We start from the raw sequence: 22778 nt of genomic DNA, 5'->3' as shown, positions 1-22778 counted from the left end.
TATAACGTTGTCAAAAGCCAGGAGTTCTGCAATGTTTTATTTTTGCTAATATTTGTACCCAGGATGCCAACAATTGTGGATGGCTCATGATTTGATCACTTTCTCCAGCTGCTTATTGTGATCAGACTCAGATTTTTTTTTTTAACAAATTAGAAGCTGTTTTTTCTTTCTCAACATTTCAAGTGGATTAACTCCCTCAAAAGCTTGCTGCTATTAATGTGTCCTTGTATGTTTCAGCCTGCAAAGTTACTTACTTCTGCTGCAAAAATGGCCATTGATTGTCTTCTATACTGATCCACTTCCATAAAGTTACTTGCAAGTGTTATGTGTCTGCTCCACAACAGGCCAGACAATAGTTTCCAAAAGCAGAATATCTAAAGAAAAAAATAAATCAATTCAAAATACTTAACTGTCTTTACATTTTGTTTTGATACTGTTAGACGTTTTTCATTACTGGAGCAAGAGGGCGATGCAGATGGAGCGCAAATGTAGCTCTGGATGCAAACGTTGGCTAGCTGTTCTCTTTAAAATAAGATTCAGGTTTGGAATTGTGCCTGGAGAATCCATTGGACTTCACTTCCAGCACACGTCCTGATTCATCTGACCACACGCATACACACAGAGCAGTGCCTACACACACACACACGCACACGCACACATACATAAATACACACAAACATACAGCGGCATGAGTCTGTCTGGAGGCGGCGCAGACAGAGAGGAGGTGTGGGAATGCAGAAGGTTGTGAGGGGGAGCTCAAAGGGAGGAAAGATGAAAAGTTGCAACTCCAGGGCTATATGTGCCACATGCGACGGGAAGGAATGTCTTTGTGAGGGGAGCTAAAAAGCCAACGAAGAGAGAGAAAGGAGGAGGAAGAGGAGGAGTGAGGACGCACAGTGGGAAGGCTTTCAGCCAAGGCTGCAGCGTGGCTCCATGTGGAAATGAAAGAGCCTCTCTCACACTTTTTCTGCTGTCTCTCCCTGTGCATGGCTTTCACTCACTGCTGCAAGTGAGAGCGTCCAGAGCAAACATAGGGAGAGTCTCAAGGTGACCTCGGTCTGGGAGTAAATATTTTTCTGAAACCTTGGACGAAGGTGAAACTCTATTTTGTAAAGCCTTCCTTGAAGTTTTGTATCCTTTATTTATTTATTTTTTGAAAGATTCAGTGTTATGCTGTGGTTTAAGTGTGTGAGAACTGACTGAGATGCAATGCACTCTTGAATTCAGCTACTGCATGATTTGTGTTGTGATCCACAGGTGACTTTGCTGTCCAAGCTGAAAATATTCTATGACATTTGCACATGAAATTGGGAAACTCTCTGAGTTTTGTGAGTTGATGATGTAACCCACTGTGTGCCCTCTGAGGTTCCCCTTGCAGACAGCTATGACGCTGGGCTAGTGTGTTTTCACACTTTCACGCTTCTAGAGACCAGCTGTGTAAGTTCACACATCACATGAACTGCTTAAAAATTAGTTTATGTGTCAAATGAATAATAATAATTTTGCATCCAATATTTGAAATTCAGCAAATGTCTGTAATCTTGAACTAAACTGGTTTGGTTAGTTTCTCATCTTTAATGTTTTTGCTAGTAAAGACTGCTAAAATAAAAGGTGAAACATTGTGACATGCAAACACATTCTTAAAAGTTTCAGATCAGTAAAACAAGTTGTACATCAGACAAAGTAAACTGGGTTATATTAAAACTGGAAGTTCAAATGATGACTTAATTTGTTGCAGGAAAATAGTGAGTTTATGATCCAACTTGATCTTTTGTGAATAGGTAATTACCCCCTAACAAAAGACTTTACCATCTTTTGATGCAACGGCTACCATCAGTTGTTTGTGATGACTGGCTGTGGGTCAGTCACATCCCTGTCAGAAGATTGGCCATCCCACTTTGCAAAATCAGGAGGTCTTAGGAGAATGAACACTCCGTTTAAGGTCCCAGTGCATAATCTTAGTGAAATTTAGCTCTGGACTTTAACTGAGCCACTAATTAGGCTACTCGAACAAACAAAATATCAAATATCAGCCTCCTTTAATTCAAAGCTAATAGAATCAGACCCATCATTCATTAAAACATTCAATCATAAGATTAGACAGTCACTGACTATGGAGGTTCTACATTGAGATCCACCAAATAACTAACCAATAACTTTAACTGTCTCATTTGTGTTCCATAGATCCTGTTGGAGACCGGTGTGTTTTCACATCAAAGCTGCATTGGTTATTTATTTACTTTCCGGGTGAAGGGAAAGACGATCCTGAACAGAGTGACAGCATGACTCTATATTCCAATGATTTGGTCCATCAGAAGAACTTGCAGTGCACAGGTTTCCCTGCATATCTGCTCCTCATCCTGATGCTGCTCCTCCAGGTCTGGAGGGGCAGCTGTCACCCACAATGCTTGGATTACAAACCTCCATTTGGGCCTCAGCAGCCATTAGTCTTCTGCACAGATTATACAAAGTTTGGATGCTGCGATTTGCAGAAGGATGAAGAGATATCAAGGAAGTATGACTTAATTATGGAAAATTTTGACACTTGGGGTTCAGCGAAATGTGGTAAATATATACTCAACATCCTCTGCCAGGTAAGAGGACAGTATCTTTATGCATCTTTGCAATTATTTGACATGTCTTAATGATCATTTTGTATGTGATTCTTTTTGTATGTCTGAGGTTGTTGTGTTCTACATATTTGTGATTTTTGCTTAAATGCAGAAACGCCATCAAAGGGGAAAACCAAAACGAGCTCTTGACCTTTTGCACACTATCCCCACTCACTTCTCATACTTCCAAAACATACTGCCTAGCATAATTTAGGAACATCTGTTCTACGGCGCTCATTTGTTTTGTTTTCATTTTCTTGAAAAAGTGAAAAAAAAAAAAATTGTCTGGGAAATAAATTAAAACCTAAAAAAAAAGCACATTGAAAACATCACAAACCAAGTTCAACAACTGCCTCCAGCACTTATTTTTACTTGCACTTTTTTTTTATTTTATTACAGTTATGACTCACACTTACAGCCTGAAATGTATTTCTAATTTTAGAAGTTAGTGTGATAATCCTGCGTCTTTGTTTGGAAAATTATTTCATCCACTAACCATTTCTATTTCCGTATGTTTTACTTTCCCTAATCTTAAACACATCCTGGCACTAAAGCCCAGCCTCCCCATCACTGGAATGAGCCTTGAAGTTCACTCCCCTCACTGATTACATAATTACGTGCTGACTTTGCAGCCCAGAAGCTAGCTACGTGCAGCCTTTGTGTGGAAATTGAGTGATAGGTGCGGCACCAATTTGCTGTAGCCTTTACAGATAAACTGAGCAGGCTAATATATTTTTGTTAAATATCATGAGTAACATAAACAAAATGGTTTACGTTTTCGTATTTTTTTTGGGTGGGGGAAGTACCACAATGCTATGAAAATACTAAATACACGTCTCTCTTGAAGTTCAGCGTAGCATATTCTATGTAAAAGCAGTGACAAATCACCAAATCCTAAAATATAGGTTCTACCGCTATGGAAATTATAGCCCAGAGTAGTTCTTTCCAGGCAGGGCAGGCTGGGTTGTGCGTGTAATGACAGTGCTGCAAAGTGTCTATGAGTTTACTCCTGTTAGTAAGGTTTTAGTGTTGGCTTGCCACTGAGGGGTGTAAATTTATAAGGTTAAGAAGTGATTTTATTTTAAGTTAGGTTATAAAACTTTAATTGGAGGAATGCTAAGAGGAAATGAGTTGACTATGACCAGCTCAAAATAAGCTGGTCATAGTTTTGCTTTCAATACGGTTTCATTTTTTTTTTTTTTTTTAGAGTGTTTGGTATAAAAATAGTCTTTGGTGGTTTGAGATAAAAAAGAAAGCACCAATTGGTTGTCAAATTACTATAAAGGCCTGAGCTTTCAGCTGGGTTTAACCCGCAATACACAGGTTCTCTGTTTGAGAAACCTGGTATTACTGACCTACTACAATGACCCAAACAGAGAAAGAAAGTCCTGAATATTGTGATATAAATCTATTATTCGTTTCTTTGGACTGAACCATGGTTGAAAAGTTGGAGTTTTATAATGAGAGTATTGGGCTGCAACTTCACCCTGCAATATATCAAACATATTAAACTTTTTTTCTGAACTAATGCAGTTAAGGGTTTAAAAGTATTGATCATATGCTAGAAACAACTTTTTTTTTTTCAGTTTTAATACTTAAGGAGAACTGTTCACCCCTCAGAATGTTGTTCTACTGTTTTTACAGTTTTATCTGGGTAACTTGATATTTATTGACCAAGGCATGAATGCCAGTGTTGGGGGGAGAAATTGAGGTAGTCCGTGTTACTGGGTGAAGAAACACACACCAGGAGAGCAACGTGTCTAGATTTGCCTCATCTTCCCTAACAAAGGCAACAATAACATCTCTTTTACTGTTGCACACCTGTCTGCAGTCTGTCTGGCAGCAGACGGGCATTGTAGTCAGCAACAATGTCTTGGTAAACATAATATTGCATCTCTGACACTTTCTGTTAAGTGTATCATCTCTGATGTATCATTAGTTGACCTCATTATCTCCAAATATATCATTTTAGATGAAAAAGGTTTTTCAGTCTGGTTTTCAAATCCCAGAATCTGAGATGATGAGGATTTTTAATTACATATTTCTGGGGACAAATACAACTTGATGCACCAGCTGCATGTGTCTGTTGTGTAGGCATTTGTGCTGTCACACTGGAGTCAGTTAGATTGTACCTGCATCTGATTACTTTTTTGTTTTTGGTCTATATGATTTCTGCTTTATAGTCATACGGGGCCCAACAGTGATGATGTTTCCATTCCTTCACTCCACATCAATGGTTATAATGTTTAGTATGTTCATGTCAAATGAGAAGTCAGTGTAGCCACAAAAACTTCCATCGAGAGGGAGACATCTTGATCAGATGTTCAAACTCAAACGGAAACTTGCATTCAAACCAGCAGAGCAGCTTTGCTTAGTTTTTTCCAAGGCCGTCCCTGACCACTGAGTGGAAGAAGCTAATTTCAACCTTGTATTCATATCTGCACAAACTGTAAAATGAACAGTAATAATATCCCAGGTCCCTCTTGAAAATGAGATCCAGATCTCAACAGGGTTTACCTAGTTAAATAAAAGAAATAAAATAAATAAATAAATAAATATTCACCCTAAATGCAACTGGACTTCTACTGTCTCTTCAAAATGTTTTGCATGAGAGATGTAATGTCTTCAAGATACAACAGAAGAAGTTCAATTTTCTTCCACTTAAGTACGTCGGACTGTCACGTCCTGGATGACTTACAATCTACACACCAATGTAAGATATTGCAGTATAACTTTTTCTTTATTGCTTTTGCAGAAACAGTTTTATCAATGACTACCTGTTCACTTTAGAGCCCATATTAGAACGAGCTATTTGAAAGTAATTTCCTTGTCAACATTCCTATATTTGTTGTCCTGGTTCAGATTTTCCCTTTCGGGCTTCATCCTGTGCGACGGTGTCACATGTCCAGTGGTTCGCGTGTTGTGCCACTGAATTTCCTCACCATTCTGGGTGTGGACAGTGTGGTTGTGACTTAATAACAAAGTGGACCTGCCTTGCATTCATTTATGCTGTAACTGTATATAACCTTGACCTGACCACTTAACAGTATAGCACAGAGAAGCCCTGGCAGTATTTCTACAACACTGTTTATGGGATTCAGGCAGTTTATAATCTCCACTTATGAGATGAAGCAAATAATAAGACTAATAACCTGAATTTCCACAAACGACTAATGGGTTCTAATTTCCTTTTTCAGGAGTGTTCTCCATATGCTGCCCACCTATATGATGCTGAGGATGCCAACACACCAATGAGGTTTCTGCCAGGGCTTTGTGGAGATTACTGCTCAGACTACTGGCGGGACTGTCGATACACACTCAGCTTGCTCCTGGAGGACAAGGGGAACCCACAACAGTTTGCAAACTTGACTGCCGCAATAGAGGAGGACCGCAGACGTTTCTGTGACTTTCTGGAGCTCAAGGACAAACAGTATTGCTACCCAAATGTTTTAACAGATGCAGGTGTGGGTTAATGTATTAGCCCTAATCTACGTGATTAATTATCCCTCAATATGAAACCGGTAATACGCAGTTTCTTCCGTCAACAGAACTGAACGCTAACCTCGGATTAGTACGGGAGGATTCTACAGGCTGTCTGGAAGTGTGCCTGCAGGAAGTTGCCAATGGTCTCCGCAACCCCGTGGCCATGATCCATGCAGACGACGGGAGCCATCGCTTCTTTGTTGCAGAGCAGCTGGGTTATGTGTGGGTGTATTTGGCTAATGGCTCCAGGATCGACCGTCCTTTCCTCAACCTCACCAAGGCTGTGCTCACGTCTCGATGGACCGGGGATGAGAGGGGATTCCTCTGCATTGCCTTGCATCCAAGGTTCTTACTTCTAGTTCTTCATAAAAGTTATGAAACACTGTCATTTTTTATTTGTATTTTTTGCAACACTGAGAAATAAGACAGAGCATTGCTTCTATTCTCAGGTTCACCACAGTCAGAAAAGCATATGTTTACTACTCAGTGTCTGCGAAGAAGGAAGAGAGAATAAGAATCAGCGAGTTTACACTCTCAGACCACGATGATAACCAGCTCGATCATTCCTCTGAGAGGTACAAACTTAACATTTCATCTACGTGTTTATCTTAAAAGGAGAAGCATATTTATCATTTTCATGTGCCACCTCATACAGAATGATCCTGGAGGTGGTGGAGCCAGCTTCTAACCACAATGGTGGGCAGCTGCTTTTTGGCCATGACGGATATCTCTACATTTTTATTGGAGACGGCGGACGAGCTGGAGACCCATTTGGAAAGTTTGGCAATTCACAGAACAAGTTGGTATAATTTCACTAAGACATTTTCACTTAAATCCACAAAGTGACTCTGACTGGACAAGAGTAGTCATTTTTATTTCACTTTTACTAATGAAGCTTTCGTCACAATGTTAATCCTGAAAATTAAAATGAATTATTAAGTATCCTTTTTTTTGGGTTTGCAGACAAAATTATTGTTGATCATCTTTAAGTTCCTCTAGGAACAGGACATAGATTACTTTATTAGGTCTATTAACTCTACACTGGTGTGCAGACAGAAAAAGAGAAGTAGATAGAGTGTAGAAAACCTGGAAAGTTGTGACAAAAAACTAAATATTACTACTCAGGATGAAGGCTGGAAAGTAGAGAAAAACAAAGGAGATGATTTAAAACAGAAAATATTGTGAGACTGATAGAAAAAATGTGAACAATTTTAGCATTAATCATAGAAAGAGAAACGTATCGTCTTGGCCTGTATATCAATCTGTTGTTCTTTCTTTGTAATTGACAGATCAGCACTTCTTGGCAAAGTGCTCCGCATTGACGTCGACAACATTGATGAAAGCACTCCATACACCATTCCCTCTGACAATCCATTTGTAGGGGAGCAGGGAGCAAGGCCTGGTAAATCCTTTCAATTCTGATCGAATCTGAAATAGAAAACATTTTCTAGAATATCAGACTCCGATTTTAGCTAAGATATATGACACCTTATTTTACATGAGCAAAGCAGCTTCTGTTTTCTTTTTCCAGAGGTGCCTAGTTAGGCTTTCGAGATATATTTTTTTATTTTATTTTATTTTTTCATCCAGCCCATAAGAAAGTGTGCAACTATCCTGTCGGGTTTATTTCTTTGCAGAGATTTATGCCTATGGAGTTCGCAACATGTGGCGATGCTCCATTGACCGCGGTGACCCTGCTACAGGCGCAGGCAGAGGCAGGATGTTTTGTGGTGATGTTGGCCAGAATAAATACGAAGAGATAGACCTCATTGTTAAAGGTAGGAGGTTACAGGATCCTGTTTTTTTTCATTGAAGTCCTTTATGTTGAATGTGTGCAGAAGCTGAAAATAGCCATGCTTTATTTTTGCAAAAATAATGGAACAGCAAAAGTTTGTGTAGTGTAAAGACCTAGTAACATTTTTCAATCCAGAAAAAGCAACAAAAAAAATCTCATAAAATGAACACAAGAAACTTCTATTTAGATTAGCATGTCTTTGTCCTTCCTAGTCAAAGTGCAGACAGAGATTATTATTTTTTTTTTAAACAATACACATCTTTATGTTTTCATCTTTTCACATTTCAACCTCATTTACACATTGTACACTATGGACTGAAGAAAATAGTTTTTGCTTCTGTGTTTTGAACAGCAGTTTTGCTTAAAAACGTTAGAAGGACTTTTCTGTTCCTAAATATTTGCGATGATTTGACTTGTTAACATTTGGAAAGAAAACTGATTTGCCTGTAAATCTCTGAGACTCTGAGAACCTTTTTATTTGAAGGAGGAAACTATGGATGGAGGGCCAAAGAAGGCTTCAGCTGTTATGACCGCAAGCTCTGCCAGAACTCATCTCTGGGTGAGTTACTCTGCATTGTTCAAAGGACAATAGAAAAGCATAAAATGAAGACTTAAAAAGTAAAAAAAAAAGTGTTTTGTAATGTGGTATGCATTTGATCTGTATCTCTCATTTTGCAGATGATGTTTTGCCCATCTTTGACTACCCCCATAAACTGGGGAAATCAGTGACAGGCGGATACGTCTATAGAGGTTGCGAGATGCCCAACCTGAATGGACTTTACATCTTTGGAGATTTCATGAGCGGGTAGATGTTAAAATCTTTTATTAAAATTTTCAAAGTTGTAAAGACTTTATAAATGTTTTTCCACTATCTGGACACATTCAGACAACACTGAACATGCCGAGCAAAGAAAAGTGTCATGTTAAAACTGTAGCAATGATTATGACTGTTGTGTTGTTAAAATGTAAGAAATAAATTTTTGAACAAATACATTTTATTTAGGGAGCACCTTTCTAGAGCTAATAGTTGATTTCTTCATTTATGGGAGTATTTATTTCTCGTCAAGTATTCATGTGGATATTTCTCTTACATCCACATACAATGATGAGAAAAAGACAGCTTTCATAACTCGGCTGTATTTGATGTAGATTTTGCTGGACTCTGTTGACAGTCTTAGAAACTATTTTGCCTTCTGACCGTATTTAAATGTCTCCCTTTGTGTTTAGACGTCTAATGTCTTTGAAGGAGAACGAGGCTACAGGTGAATGGCAGTATAATGAGATCTGCATGGGAAGAGACCAGACCTGCAAATTTCCCAAACTCATCAACAGTTACTATAGATACATAATCTCCTTTGCTGAAGACGAAGCAGGTAATGATTTTGTGTGCGAATATTCTCTGGTATTTATTATTTTAATTATTGTTAATCATTTATGAATCGTACACAGAAAAAGTCAATTTATTTTCAGGGAAAAAAGGTCCTTGAACCCACACATAGGATAGAACATGCTGTGCCTTGTTTCTGATGAGAAAGGAGAGGTTTATTGTAAAGTCTGTTTTGAATTATCAGCTGCTGATTAATGAGGTAAAATGTTGCACACGCTGCTACTTTTTCCATTTTCTTTTTTACGAAGCTCTTGAAAGTGGGAGATTTAAAGACGCAGCAAAACATGAATGCATTTTCAAACTGATATTTTTGGAACTTGTATTGTTTGTATGTGACTTGAGCAATAATGTTATTGCTTTTATGATATTGGGCTTTCTTTCGTCTACACTTAAAGTATATGATTTGTTTTTTTTCTTCCGATCCTGTTCTCTTGCTGTTTTCCATCTGGTTCCTTTCGTCTTTTCTCCTATGTGCGCCTGTAATCCCTCCTCTTTTCCTCTGTACATTTTCCAGGAGAACTATACTTCTTATCCACAGGAGTCCCAAGTGCCACAGCCAGATCTGGAGTCATCTATAAAATAGTGGATCCTTCCAGGTAGCAAGATAGAGCAACTATACTCCCATTAGTCCTTTATTTAATGTTCTTTTTTAAAACTTTATCAAGTACAGTAAATGTATTACAATGCAAATGTAATAAGACACGAGCTGTTACATTTTCCTCACTATAACATATGAAATACATTTTTAAGTTCTACATGAGCTCTTAAAAAAGTTTGTAACCCAGAACATACAGTAAGTTCTGTTATTTTTAAGGTTAATTGGATTCTTAGTCATTGTCAAATTGTTCTGAGGTACAATATATCTTAATTTATGACTTTTAGCAGAAAACAATGCTTTTGTCAACAATGCAAAACCCCCCCCCCCAAAAAACCCAGAAATAACGTCCACATTTATAGGTCCGTTATAGTGTGAAGTTAACCTAACATGAGTCTCTTGGCAAGGTTAGGCTGTTTCTATGCTAATGGATTTCTCTGCAGAAACATGATTTGCAACTGCTAATTTATCTCCTCTGGTCATTTATCTGTAGAACTGATTCATTTGCGATGCAGCCATCGTCACAAAACATGCAGATGCCACGCAATGACTGTGGCTTGATTGAAAATATACAGGAATTTAAATTGTCTTCTCTGCTCTACTTCATGTTTTCTTATTCTTTTGACTATGCAGACGAGCACCACCTGGAAAATGCAGCATCAAGCCTCTGCCTGTGAAGATAAAGGGAAAACTCATTCATTTCTACCCCAGAGAGGGTATGTAATGGAGGGGATAGTTGCAACATTGTTTTTACGTTTCAGTAGCCTGAAGCACGTTTAGCTTTGCATTCAAAATATGACAAAAGCTAGTTAGTCCACACTTCTCTAAAACTGTGTTTGCTTCTTTAACCCCCCCCTCGATCTTAGCGCAAAACTCAGGAGGAGCACGACAAATGTCAGGGTCGAACAGCAGGGAAGCTGAGGGGTTGTCTCAGCCTGTCAGTTCCCGAAACCACACACAAAAAAAACCTTGTAGAGGCACACATGGGGTTAGTGACTGCACAAACAGCTAAAAGCTTGTGGGGTCCAAATGACCTCATCTTTTGAGACCGTGGGAGAGTTACATGGCAAGGTTGAGCAGGGGGTCAGTACAGCACAGAGCAACAAAACAATCCATTTAACTTCCTAACCTATTTTAACCTAATGGTACAATTGAAGGACTCTAAGTGGAGGCTTTTGGAAGATGGATCAGGCTTTTTATACACCAGTCAGAACCAAACTAAGCTAAGGACCAGACTGATCCAGCCTTTGAGAATAGACTTTGAAAAGTTTGCATGATTCACAGGAAGATAATGCTGTCTCTCAAGCAAATTACTCACAGAGCAATTTGCTATAATTCAAGTTGTCACTAATATGCTTATAGCTTGAAGACAGAAAAGAATACCTTACATTAATTGTGAAAGTCCAGATTTGTATTGTTAAAAAAGCTTTTTCGTCTCCGTTTTCAGAGTTTGTCGTCAACAAGAAACCAACCACGACACCTCTTCCCACCACGACCACTCCGAAATCCACAACTACGAAAAAACAGACAATACGGAGACCAATAATTATAAGAAAACCTCCGATGCCAACAAGACAAACAAAAGGGAAAATAGCTCGACCGCAGCCAACAGGAGCAGCAGAAAGAAAGACGACGCAGTCTGCACCGATAAAGACTACGTCGACCACAACAGTAAAACCGACTTCTGTCCAGAGGGGCGCAACAATCCCTGTCACAACGCCGTCCACTGGTAGGCCTGCTGGTGCACCTGCTTATCATCCTAGCTCCACTGCCTATTCACATTCTGGCTCAGCTGTTAACACATCTTCTAAACCCACACACAGAGTATTTCACACCGAAGTGCGAGGACAGGGAGCTCGTATTAACACTGGTGCTTTTCAGTGCTGCACTATGTTCTTGCTTTATGCTATCGCAGTTCAATAGTAGTTCAATGACCGAGTGAATTGTGACTCTGAAGGCGACTTTACAAAGGATTCCTTTCAATCAACACCCAGACTGTGATGTGCTTGGCATCTTGTTGAATATCGACCTGACAGAGGAGACGGTTGCTGTGTTAGACAACACTGTGCTCTTGGTTTTTCAGCTTCAGGGTTCTAAAAGATCAAATATATTAGCTTTTTTTTTTTTTTTTTGCTTAATAGGGTTTTATCTAATAAGAATTGTTTTATTATTTAGTCTAAGAATATGTCTATGTGTCTTAGTGAACATTTTGACAAGATTTAGATTTTGCAGGGTGATTTTTACTTTCTGTAGGACTTTTTGAATATGCAATAGATAACAGATAATTTTGTGATATGGAAAGGAGAACAGATCCTATAGCGGATCTTGTGTTTCAGTACACCATTTTAGTTTCTCTGAGAGAGGCAAAATGTTCTTTGGTGCTTCTTCAGGTGGTTCTTGATAAAAGTAAGAAATACAGCAAAAAAAATAATAATCTTGAACTCTTTTCTCACGGTCAGCAATCAGTTGTACAAATTGTCAATGAGAAAACTTGAATTTTAACTTTGAAAGCTCAGTTCATAGTGATAATTGATACAACACAATCTAAAGCAAAAATGACTCCAGAATTTTTGAAGTCCAGGTACATTCTTTGATTAAAAAAAATATCACTTTCGCTGATGGGTTTGCAAGTACTTTTCTGTCCAAACTGTTCAAAAAATTGTTAAATTTCATGCACAAAAACAAAGAGCATTGAAGAAAAAGTCCATAAAGCACTTCTCATTTGGCTACATTCACCTTCAAACCCACCTGTGTGGTTCTTGGGAGGGCAAACCTGAGTTTGATTTCTGATGCACACCTTTAGAGAAGTTAATGGTTGGCTTGGGAACAATAAAGTTAAACAGTTTGTCAGCTCACTCTATGTCTCAAAGGATATGATGTTAGTGTGTCTCTCCTGGATGCCATGAAATTTTCGGAATTAAGAAGGTGCTAAGATCCGGGAATGTGAAATCAGGCAAATCCTCCATCTGAAGAAACACCTTCTGAAGACTTGGCAGGACCTTTGCCATTTATGTCTGAACCTGTTTTCAAATAGTTACGCTTCACTTTGCCCTCTTGATACAGAATATAACCAGAAATGTTTCCATAAAAATGATTCATATGTACAAATTAAGTTACTCTATGGGGGGGTTTTAGTATAAAAAGTGAATTTAAAATTGTGCTGAGCATTTAATTTTGTTTACTTTTACGGATATTCTAAATTAAATTATTATTATGACTGGAAATAATTTTTTATATACAGTATACTCTTCGATGCAGCTTTTCAATGTTTACCTTTTTTGCGAGGTTAAACAATTTCTCTATTATTTATACGTTTAAATGGCAAAAAAGTAAATTACATTAAGTAAGTTATTTAAAATAATCACAGAAGTCTCAAATGTTTAAGACTGTGTTGTTCTTTGGTTTTGTTTTAATATTAATAGGTGCTCAAATACCAACTTGAAACATTTGCACAAAGGCTCAAGTAGAGAGGAAAGTTAAGTGGCCATCAATTCCTGCTTAGAAGGGGGGTGAATAAGACTGACATAACACTGTCATAAACATGACATAACTCCTGTCATGAACATGAAAAAGCCTTCATAAATATTTATGACTGTTGTCATAAAGCGTCATTCTGTAAATTATGACACTTCTAATACAAAGTTGACATTATTCAAAATGTCTTTGTTATGACAACTTGACATTAACCAAGAAATCATTACTGATATAAATTTGTTATAAAAGTATTTCTGATTGCACTTTAGAAATTAGGTAACTTTATGTTATTAAAGGTAAAATTTAATCAGTAATGATTTCTTGGTTAATGTCAAGTTGTCATAACAAAGACATTTTGAATAATGTCAACTTTGTATTAAAAGTGTCATAATTTCCCAAATGACGCTTCATGACAGCAGTCATAAATATTCATGAAGGCTTATTCATATTCATGTCAGGTGTTATGTCATGTTTATGACAGTGTCATGACAGTTTTATTCACCCCCCTTCAAATAAAGTGTTACTGAACCTGCTAACATGCTTCTCTTTGGCTGGTACAAAAGTTTTTGTTGCAGGACAAATTCTTATTTATGTCAGATATTTGCACTAATTTAAATCAAGTACTGGGGCTAATTTATTTTGAATAAATGTTTCTTCTTCAGCTTCAGCTCGGACAATCCTCCTTGTGTGTCTGTGTCAATGTTTTCTGTTTGTAGCTCTTCACAATAACATCACTCTCAGAAATATTACAATTTGGTCTAACGGGGAACAGCCGGCATTTTCATGCTCAAATACCCTCCATTGTGGCTGAATTGAAGCAATTCAGCAAGGCAGAGTGGGCAAAAAAAAAAAAAATCTCTCACAAAGATGTAAAACATCGTCAAATGCTTGATGCTGTTGTCAACAACAAGGCTGGTAAACCCAATCGAAAAGTTAGGCGACAATATCTTTTGAATATTTAGTCATGTCATTTTTTATAGCTTTTTATACTTAATCCTTTTTCGAAAATAGCATTTTATAGTTACTCAGGATCTTTTGTATCTATTGCTAAAATTTGCTTGATTATTCAAATGTGTCAAAAAAGTAAAGATAGATGTTTGCAAAGTGGTGAATACTTTCTCACGGCATTGTTGATAAACATCACTGCTACTTAAAAATTATTCAAATACCAACTTCATATTCAAGCATATCACACAACATTTTCATAATCCTAATAAGAACATGCAGAGTCATTGATATACTATCATGGAAAAATAATAACTCAAACATTACTTTTTCTCTTGACTTATTTGCACAGTCGCGTTGCTTTAACAAGCCTCTGATGAGCTAAATGTTCCCTTAATATCTGCAGCTCTTGATTTAAAGCAAAAAGACTGATTTCTCCACTTTACAATGTTTCATTAGGACCACTTTTTAAAAAGCTAAGGGAAAGGACAAGCTTTGAAGAACCATTTTAGATAAATATCCAACCATTATCTTGCTTGCTTATCCCTAGTGAGTGGTGCTGCTGCCTGTGGTCAGCAGGCGAGAGGCGGGGTTCACCCTGGACAGGTCACTAGTCCGTCGCAGGGCAACACAGAGACACACAGGACAAACAACCATTCACACACACCTAAGGAGAATTTTAGAGAGACCAATCAACCCGACAGTCTTGTTTTTGGACTGTGGGAGGAAGCCGGAATATTGTCTTGTAAATCTCCCAAACTAAAGGATTTTTAACCTAGTGTTTAAAATCGAATCAAGTAACATAATATCTTACTTATTCATCATGTGCACTGGTCAATGTCAAGTGATTTGATATAAATTTGATAAGGTTTTTAATCCAGATGTAGTTGCATTTTAAACTACAAAGATATCCATCAGAAGATAGATAACAGGATGCTGTCGCCACACATTCTAGCTAACGCTTACTACTAACAACATTGCTCACGACTAAAGGAAAACTCATATTGGGTGTGCAGTTGTGCATCATGTTAAATGATACACATCGGTTAGCACCTTTAACAGAGTGGATGCAATAGGCTGAAAGGCCTACATCTGGGGTGTCCAAAGTCTGTCCTCAACATTTGGTGTCCTGCGTCTCTTAGTTCTTTCCCTGGTGGTAGTTTGTACTTCTTCATCATGTCAATGTTCTCCACGGATCTGATCATGACCCCATCATTTGATCCATGTGTGTTGTACCGAGGTTGGACATCTGTACAATTTTTGTCTCTTTCCGGGACTCCTGGAGTGTTCCTGCAGTCCAGTTTTGGAAGTTCTTGCAACTTGTTCTCTACACATTATCTGGGCAGAAGTTTTCTCTTGTGGGCTGCCCAGTAGTCATTGTGTTAGGAATTGTGAGTCCAGAATTTTAAGTGGGCATACCTGTGGGACTTCTCCATGATTCTGTACTTGAGTTCTTGTGAAGTATTAAATGTCCTGGCAAGAGAGAACTCTGTTCATATTCTTTACCACTTTAGAGCTAATTTCTTCAAAATTTTCATTGTTCAGATTTAGATAAAGCAATAGCATATTTCTGGACTTCTGAGGATGGATCAGAAGCTCTTCCACTTTGGAAAGGACGAGTGTTGGCACCAATCTGACCCTACTAGTGTTTATTTAATGGAAAATAATAGGGGAATATTTTTGCCTTTTGCCCCCAATGTGTGTTGCCTTTATGAGTGGCTTTGCATCAATGGTTAAGATTTTATAAAAGTTAACGTCTGTCAGCTTTAGCTCAATATTAAATTACATTTAAATAAAGAGGGTGATTCTGTCTCTCCCTCAGGTTATCGTGCAACCATCATGACTCCAGTCCGCTCTAGGATTTCTCAAACCTCAATCAGCAGCACAACTTCAACAAAAAGACATTGGAGACCTCCTACACCTACACACCCTGCTAGTGCCACCTCCCCACCTTTAAACCCACCACAATTCCCTTCTCCTACTACATTTCAGTCTCTGACAACAACATGGGCACCTTATACAAGCCAGACAGCCAACAAGCCCCCGAAAACACCAGTGAGCAGCACCACGTTACCTAAAGTCCGGAATGAAAAACTGTGGCCTGGAGCAAAGTCGCAAAGTGCTGGAGAGACCAACCAAGTCAACAAAAGGCTAAAAGGTCGAGGACGTGGTAACAAGCGAGGAAAAGGAGGAAGGCTTCCTTCTGGCTCTGTGCGGCTTGTGAGCGCAGACAGCATGCCAGATCGAGGCAGGGTGGAGATCTTCATCAGAGGAGAGTGGGGGACGGTGTGTGATGACCTGTTCACGAGGAAGGCAGGTACTGTCGTATGTCGGCAGCTCGGATACACAACTGCGCTGACGGTGATGAAGAGGGCCGCGCTGGGCGAGGCCAGCAGCAGGGTCAGGATCCTGCTGGATGATGTGGAGTGTGAGGGTGAGGAAAGATCCCTGCTGGAATGCAAGAGGTCAAAGGTGGGGAAACACAACTGTTCTCATGAGGAGGATGTAGGGGTGATCTGCGGTTAGCAGACATAAAGAAGAAGAAGAAGAGGCTGCCACATCTAAAGTTTTATTCTTGATTTTCTGAAAAGTAATGTGTTGTTTCCGTTTCTGAAAACTAGAAATGACCTGGTATGCTTGATCGGGTTTCCCAATAGGCGAGTATTGTTTTCTGTATCTTCTGGTTTCGTTCAGTTTTACCAGTTACCTTAAAGCAGTGGATTTAAATTGGAGTTTGTGAGAGCTGGCATCCTGCAGCTTTTAGATGTGTTCATTGTCCTACACACTTGAATTAAAAGGCCAAACTGGATCACTAGCATCACAGTCAGTCTCTGCAGAGCTCTTCTAATGACCCAATATTGTAACCAGGTGTGCTTAAGCAGAGAGATATCTAAAGTTGCCAGACACCAGCCTTTGAGGACCGGAGTTTGAGATCGCTTGCCTTAGAGCAATGTTTCTCAACTCCGGTCCTCGCGCCCCCCTGCCTTGGCTGTTTTAGGTGTTTCCCTTCTGCCACGCACCTGGCTTGAATCTGTGAGAGATTAAGTGGCCTCTGCAGCGCTTGGCGGCTGCTGAAGAGGTCATGCAATCATTTGAATCAGGTTTTCTGGAACAAAGACACATCTAAAATATTCCTGAGGACTGGAATTGAGAAACACTTCCCTAGAGCAGCAGCAAGGTGAAAAAAATATGTTTTGTAAAGTGGCAGTGGCCCAACATGCCTCGGGGGGAAATGTACTTCATGATTTTAATCAACACCAGAAACTACTTTCAAATAAGGACACACGTGATTTCAAAGTGTGTGTGTTGTTAAAAAATGTCTAACCCACTATAGAAAACATATGTAAATCTGGGATCCAGAAACTTGGCAAGTTGTCTTTCTGTTAATAGTTTTCTGCTGATTGCTTTTTTTTTTTGTTGCTATTTCTGAGTCAGCAGAACAAAACAAACGCATCAATATGGAAAGACATCAGTGATAAAATGTTACATTTTCCTGTGTTTGAAAATTTATGATTTTCAAACTTTTTTCATGTTTGTTTACATGCACATTTATTTTTTCTAATTGCCACTGTTTGTCATATTTAAGTTTTATATTAGCCTCCTCAAAATCATGGAATAAATGTCATTTTGCTCCATCGATCTGCTGTTAACTAAGGTAACGTTTGTCAAAGCAACAACAAAATTATATTCACTTGTGCAGAATCTGCGACACTGATTTTGATAAACTCCTTGATTAATGAAGAAACCAACCAAACCAGTATTTCAAATAGAAAACGAGACAGAAATAAATTGTTTTTTATTAAAAACCAAGTCTTGTTGTTGCCAAATATGTATTTTTACATTTTACAGTTTCAGAATATTTTGTACACTCAAGTTGTAAATTGTTATAATAAACTTTCTGAAACACTGAATCCTTCGTACAGTGAGTGAAATAACATTTGATTACACTATCCACCATATTATTTCAACTCCTGGTGAAAAGAAAAAAACATAAAACATTTTAGCCGCATAGTCTGACACTGAAAAGTAAGAAAGAAAAAAAATCAACCTCAAGGTCACTTATTTTGGTCACAAAATCACTGGTGGATTGGTTGGTAAAACATTTCGGATTAAATAAACAAATGTGACTGAAACATTTCTATTTCAAAACAGAAATGCTGCTTTAAACAGGAACCTTTAATCAGTAAGCAATTCTATTCTTACTAATTTGATTAGCAGAAAATGACACATCCCTTATGAATTTGAGGTTTTGCCTTACGCAAATAAATATAGTAAAATTAAATCAGGACAGAAGTTTATGCTCCTGCAATAAAAGATGCAGGTCAAGTGTCAGTAGATGCAGATGTCACCGCATGCCTACGAATAAATTTATAGCAAATTCTTAATTTCTCGTTCTCCTTTATTTCATACGAATGTGTTCTCAAGAGGAAAATGTGAATGGAAACAAAGAAACTCCTTTCCTTGTATGCAGTCGTCGTGTCTCAAGCTCAGCTCTAACGTTATTGGTCTGCATTAACTTTCTATCGCTCCGGACAAGAAGTGTGACTTAGAGTAACACTTATTAATTATTAATAATAATAATAATGATAATAATAATAATAATATGTGAAGTATCAGTGTGGCTTTCAGACTTAATCATGACAGCTCCAGTCATCAATTCAATCATGTTACGGCCAGAGTCAAAGGACAACCACACATTCTTTCAAGATGGGGCTTCTCGTAAAAGGAATTTGTAGAGGTTTAAAAGCTCTTCTTAGCTCTTTATTTTAACGTTCAATGTTTTTTAAATAGTAATCCAAACTACGAGACATTCACATTGTAGTGTTTCAGCACAAAATGCAGTTCAAAGTGTGTCTCAGGTCAGTGAAATGAAAAACGATATAATTGTGTCTGTTTAGCACGCACCGTTATCTTTTCATGTGCTGCCTAAGGAAGGTTAAGTGAAATTCATTTCATTCTCAGTGTATATATTTTTAATGCAACATCATTTGGCTTCATTTGTCTCAGGTTTACTGTAAAGCACTCCATAAATATACAGACGTATCAAAACAAAATGCATTTTGGCATCAAAGAGGCAGTTTATTCCGGTCAATGTTTAAAATGATAATAATAAAGGATTTGATGTTAAAATTACCTACATTTATCTTATAAGAAAATAAAAAGTGTTTCTGTTTTCTTTTTTAGTGAATAAGAAAAATGACTGAAGGCTCACTTTCAAGGGTTTATATGATAAAATAAGCATCAGGGCCAACACACACTAAGGTTAATTACTATGTGCTGCTACCTTCTTGCATAAAATGTCCTTCATCAACAATATTCATCTTCAAAAGCACTAATGACAAAATCTTTCTGAGGTCAACACTAATATGTAATGTACTAAACATACAAAAATAAAATACAATGCAATACAACATAATATGGGGATACTTAGGATATTAGTGTTGAAAAGAATTGTTGTTTTTTTCTGATATCTGAATATGTTTTTCATTAATTCCTGAATTCAAATGCTTGCTGTTGGCTTTCTTGTCCCATCTGCTTGCTGGGTTGTGCTGATAAAAGCTTCAGGGGGAACATTTTGTGCTCTGGTTTATCCAAGCAAAGCCACTGAGCATCTATGGTCTCAAGATGGATTTTCCGTGCTGCATAGTTGATCACAACAGAGGAGCTTCATTCAGTTGCATCCTTTAAGCTCAATACTGCCTTTCGTGTTATATAAGCATGTCTTCTTATCTGCACAGAAAAGATCTTTGCATGCAAGTCTTTTAAGAGGGTGCCTAGGACGCCATCTGCTGGAGGAGACAATGTAAGACAAATTAGTACAAATACATATTTTATAGTTTAACATCCACTAGTTATTCTTGCAAAAGGCTGTCTTGAAAATACAAAAAAATATATAAAGGCAGAAAAAAAATACCTGCATTTTGGGTGTGTTTCTATCAAATATTCACAAATCTCTATCACAATATTCACATCATAACATGCAAAACTCGAGTTGACTCATTTATCCAGAAAATCTTTATTCATTTGTCCAAACATGAACGCTAGAAAATAACGTAATTGCATCAAAAATAAACTGAAAACATTTTCAAACCTTTCTGTGCGTTCGTAACGACAAAAAGGAAAGTGAATAGTTTGCATACAGATCCTGACTTTGCATTTAGGTGCAACGTTGCCAGATATTGTAGTCCAACAATTAATCATTATGAAAAGCTGTCTTAAATTCTTCTATCAGTATCACTAAGGTAGAACTATACATGAAATATTGATGGCAAACTTGAATATTTATTCAATTTGTCTACACGATATGCAGAAGCTACAAATGTCTATCCACATGTTTAAATATTTAAGGTCTGTAATGCAGATGTTGTCTTTTAGTGGTTTGGTGGTGGGGGAATCTGAAATTAGCCTAGAGCGCCATAATGGATAGGCTGACTGGTTATTTCATAGGCTAATCTAAGTGAGAAACGTAGAGGATAAAATAGATCAATAAAGCTATAATAGAGAATTTATTTATCCAGAGCTGGTCCAAAGTTCTCTAACGTCTTGAGATAAAACTCCAACCTCATTGGGAACAACAGCACTGCTGACCTTCCTTTTATTTTTTTTAACATACCAAGCCTTGAAACTATTATTTTACAGCAGCTACATCCAAAGGGAAGATGATTAATTACGGTGAATACATTGAAGCATCATACCGTTCACGTAATACATCTAATAAAATAATTCATTTTAATTTAAAAGATTTTGGAATTTTTAAGGTTTTAGAAAACTAAAGTTTTACATATTTCACATAGGAAACAAATTCAGAAAAAACACACCGACTCTTGCAGATCAATTTACAAAACTGTTCAAATGTGTTTGGAATATTTTGCAAGCACAAGCAGCAGAAATGATTGGTTTAGCTTTGAGTTACGACTATTTTAACGTGCCACTGATACTTTTAATTTCTCAAAGGGCATAAGCATCTGCAGGCTGGGCTTATACAATGTTCTGCATGCAGCACATCACACCATCACATTTAATCTGAAGACTTTCCTGCAATTCAAGAAATCAACACAAGAGAGAGCCACAAGCTCGTGCAGAGGTTAGCTGCTGACCCCAATTTGAAGAGCAAGAAAAAAGAACTACACCTGTGCTCTGCCTGTAAGCGAAAATAGCCCTATATATATATATATATATATATATATATATATATATATATATATATATATATATGAATGTTTGTGTGTGTAAACAAGGATTCACAGAAGATGACTTAAATGTGACATAAATTAGCTCTAACGTCCATTTGTATGTGTGAAGACAGTGAATATCCCTGATTCCTTTCAGATTAAATAAAGGGATGGCATGAATAAAGAATGGAATGTCTTTATAGATCTACATCATCACTCTTACGGATAGAGTGATGTGGTGGCCAACATTTTTGTACGTCTACATAACCTTAAAATCCTCCCGTTTTTTTCTTCTTTTCTAATGTTGCTGAGTAAAAATGTTTTCTCCAAAAGCTCCCAGAAAAATTCAGAACGAAAACAAGAGAAAAATGAGTTTGGAGGACCGAAGTGGAAAAACCAAGCTTCTGCACATGCAAAATGCAGATGCACATGGGTGCATACATTTCCTGGTCTGTTTGATTCCTAATCCACCCATATTTTAAAGTATTTATAGGATTAGTAGGAACACATTTTGCAAGATTTTTACTATTCTTCAAGAGGATTTGTGAGGTCAGACAGTGATGTTGGACAAAAAGCTCAACTCACAGTGTCCTCTGTGTTTCAGAACACAAATCAGCTTCTTTTTGTGCACACAAACACAAAGCTCTCAATGAAGATATTTACATTATAAATATATAACAATGAAAAAGAAAAGCTTTTCATTCTTATTTATTAAAGAGAAAGACAAGGTAAATCATCCTAAAGATGTTCTGTCGGATAGGACTCTGTACTGGTCATTATTGCACAATTATGTTTGAAAAATTTGTTTAGCAAACTTCCTATTCTAAGAAAAAAAAATCCAATTATGAGGCGGCAAAATATTATACTAATTATCACTTTAATTATATTCTGACTCGTTCTTTTGTTCCTGGCTGGGGGGCCCGTGGCCTACAACAGGTAAACAAACTCCTGATAAGAGAAATGAAGCCAATGAAAAAAGAAGTCCTGAATATATATATATTTTTTACAGCTTGGTGTTGTGAAGTTGTAAGCTCCCGGGCTGCGTTCTACTGTATATGTTCACTCATACATTAATAATGTCCTTCCAAGGTTAAGACAAGCTAAAAAACATTGCTCGACGGCGAGGGAGATTTGATTCATCACCCTTTCCATGTTATTTTTAGCAAATACCAAAACGGTTAACTCAGAAAAAGCACCAGCCTTTTTGATTGTGTCACGCTAGAATATATTTAGATTAGCACAGATCACATTAAGGTCTGGAGAGATTTTTCTAACTAAAATAAAAATAAAACTGCCTACCTGAGGCTATTTGCAT

General features: G+C 37.6%; 1 protein-coding gene across 1 annotated transcript; it reads left to right on the top strand.

Moving 5' to 3' along the window:
• Window positions 1-484: 484 nt before the first annotated feature.
• Window positions 485-18202, top strand: LOC103474512 (HHIP-like protein 1). The gene is made up of 16 exons (XM_008425552.3): window positions 485-1094; window positions 1258-1437; window positions 2185-2594; window positions 5810-6074; window positions 6161-6440; window positions 6545-6670; window positions 6751-6894; window positions 7385-7497; window positions 7733-7873; window positions 8375-8449; window positions 8569-8695; window positions 9118-9263; window positions 9792-9873; window positions 10506-10588; window positions 11320-11601; window positions 16114-18202. Exons 3-16 carry the CDS (start codon window positions 2283-2285, stop codon window positions 16815-16817), a joined length of 2880 nt encoding a protein of 959 aa, XP_008423774.1. The 5' UTR covers window positions 485-1094; window positions 1258-1437; window positions 2185-2282; the 3' UTR covers window positions 16818-18202.
• The last annotated feature ends 4576 nt before the right edge of the window (window positions 18203-22778 follow it).

Source organism: Poecilia reticulata, chromosome 13, assembly GCF_904066995.2.
Source record: "Poecilia reticulata chromosome 13, P_reticulata-male-v2, whole genome shotgun sequence".
NCBI classification, from domain to species: domain Eukaryota; kingdom Metazoa; phylum Chordata; class Actinopteri; order Cyprinodontiformes; family Poeciliidae; genus Poecilia; species Poecilia reticulata.
This window is presented reverse-complemented; position numbering and strand designations above follow the sequence as displayed.

Excerpts from the sequence above, each read along its gene's own strand:
- LOC103474512 (XM_008425552.3), top strand. The coding sequence starts at position 2,283 with ATGACTCTATATTCCAATGATTTGGTCCATCAGAAGAACTTGCAGTGC. Across the intron at positions 6,441-6,544 it reads TGCATTGCCTTGCATCCAAG|GTTCACCACAGTCAGAAAAG; the intron begins GTTCTTACTTCT and ends TTCTATTCTCAG. Across the intron at positions 9,264-9,791 it reads CTTTGCTGAAGACGAAGCAG|GAGAACTATACTTCTTATCC; the intron begins GTAATGATTTTG and ends TACATTTTCCAG.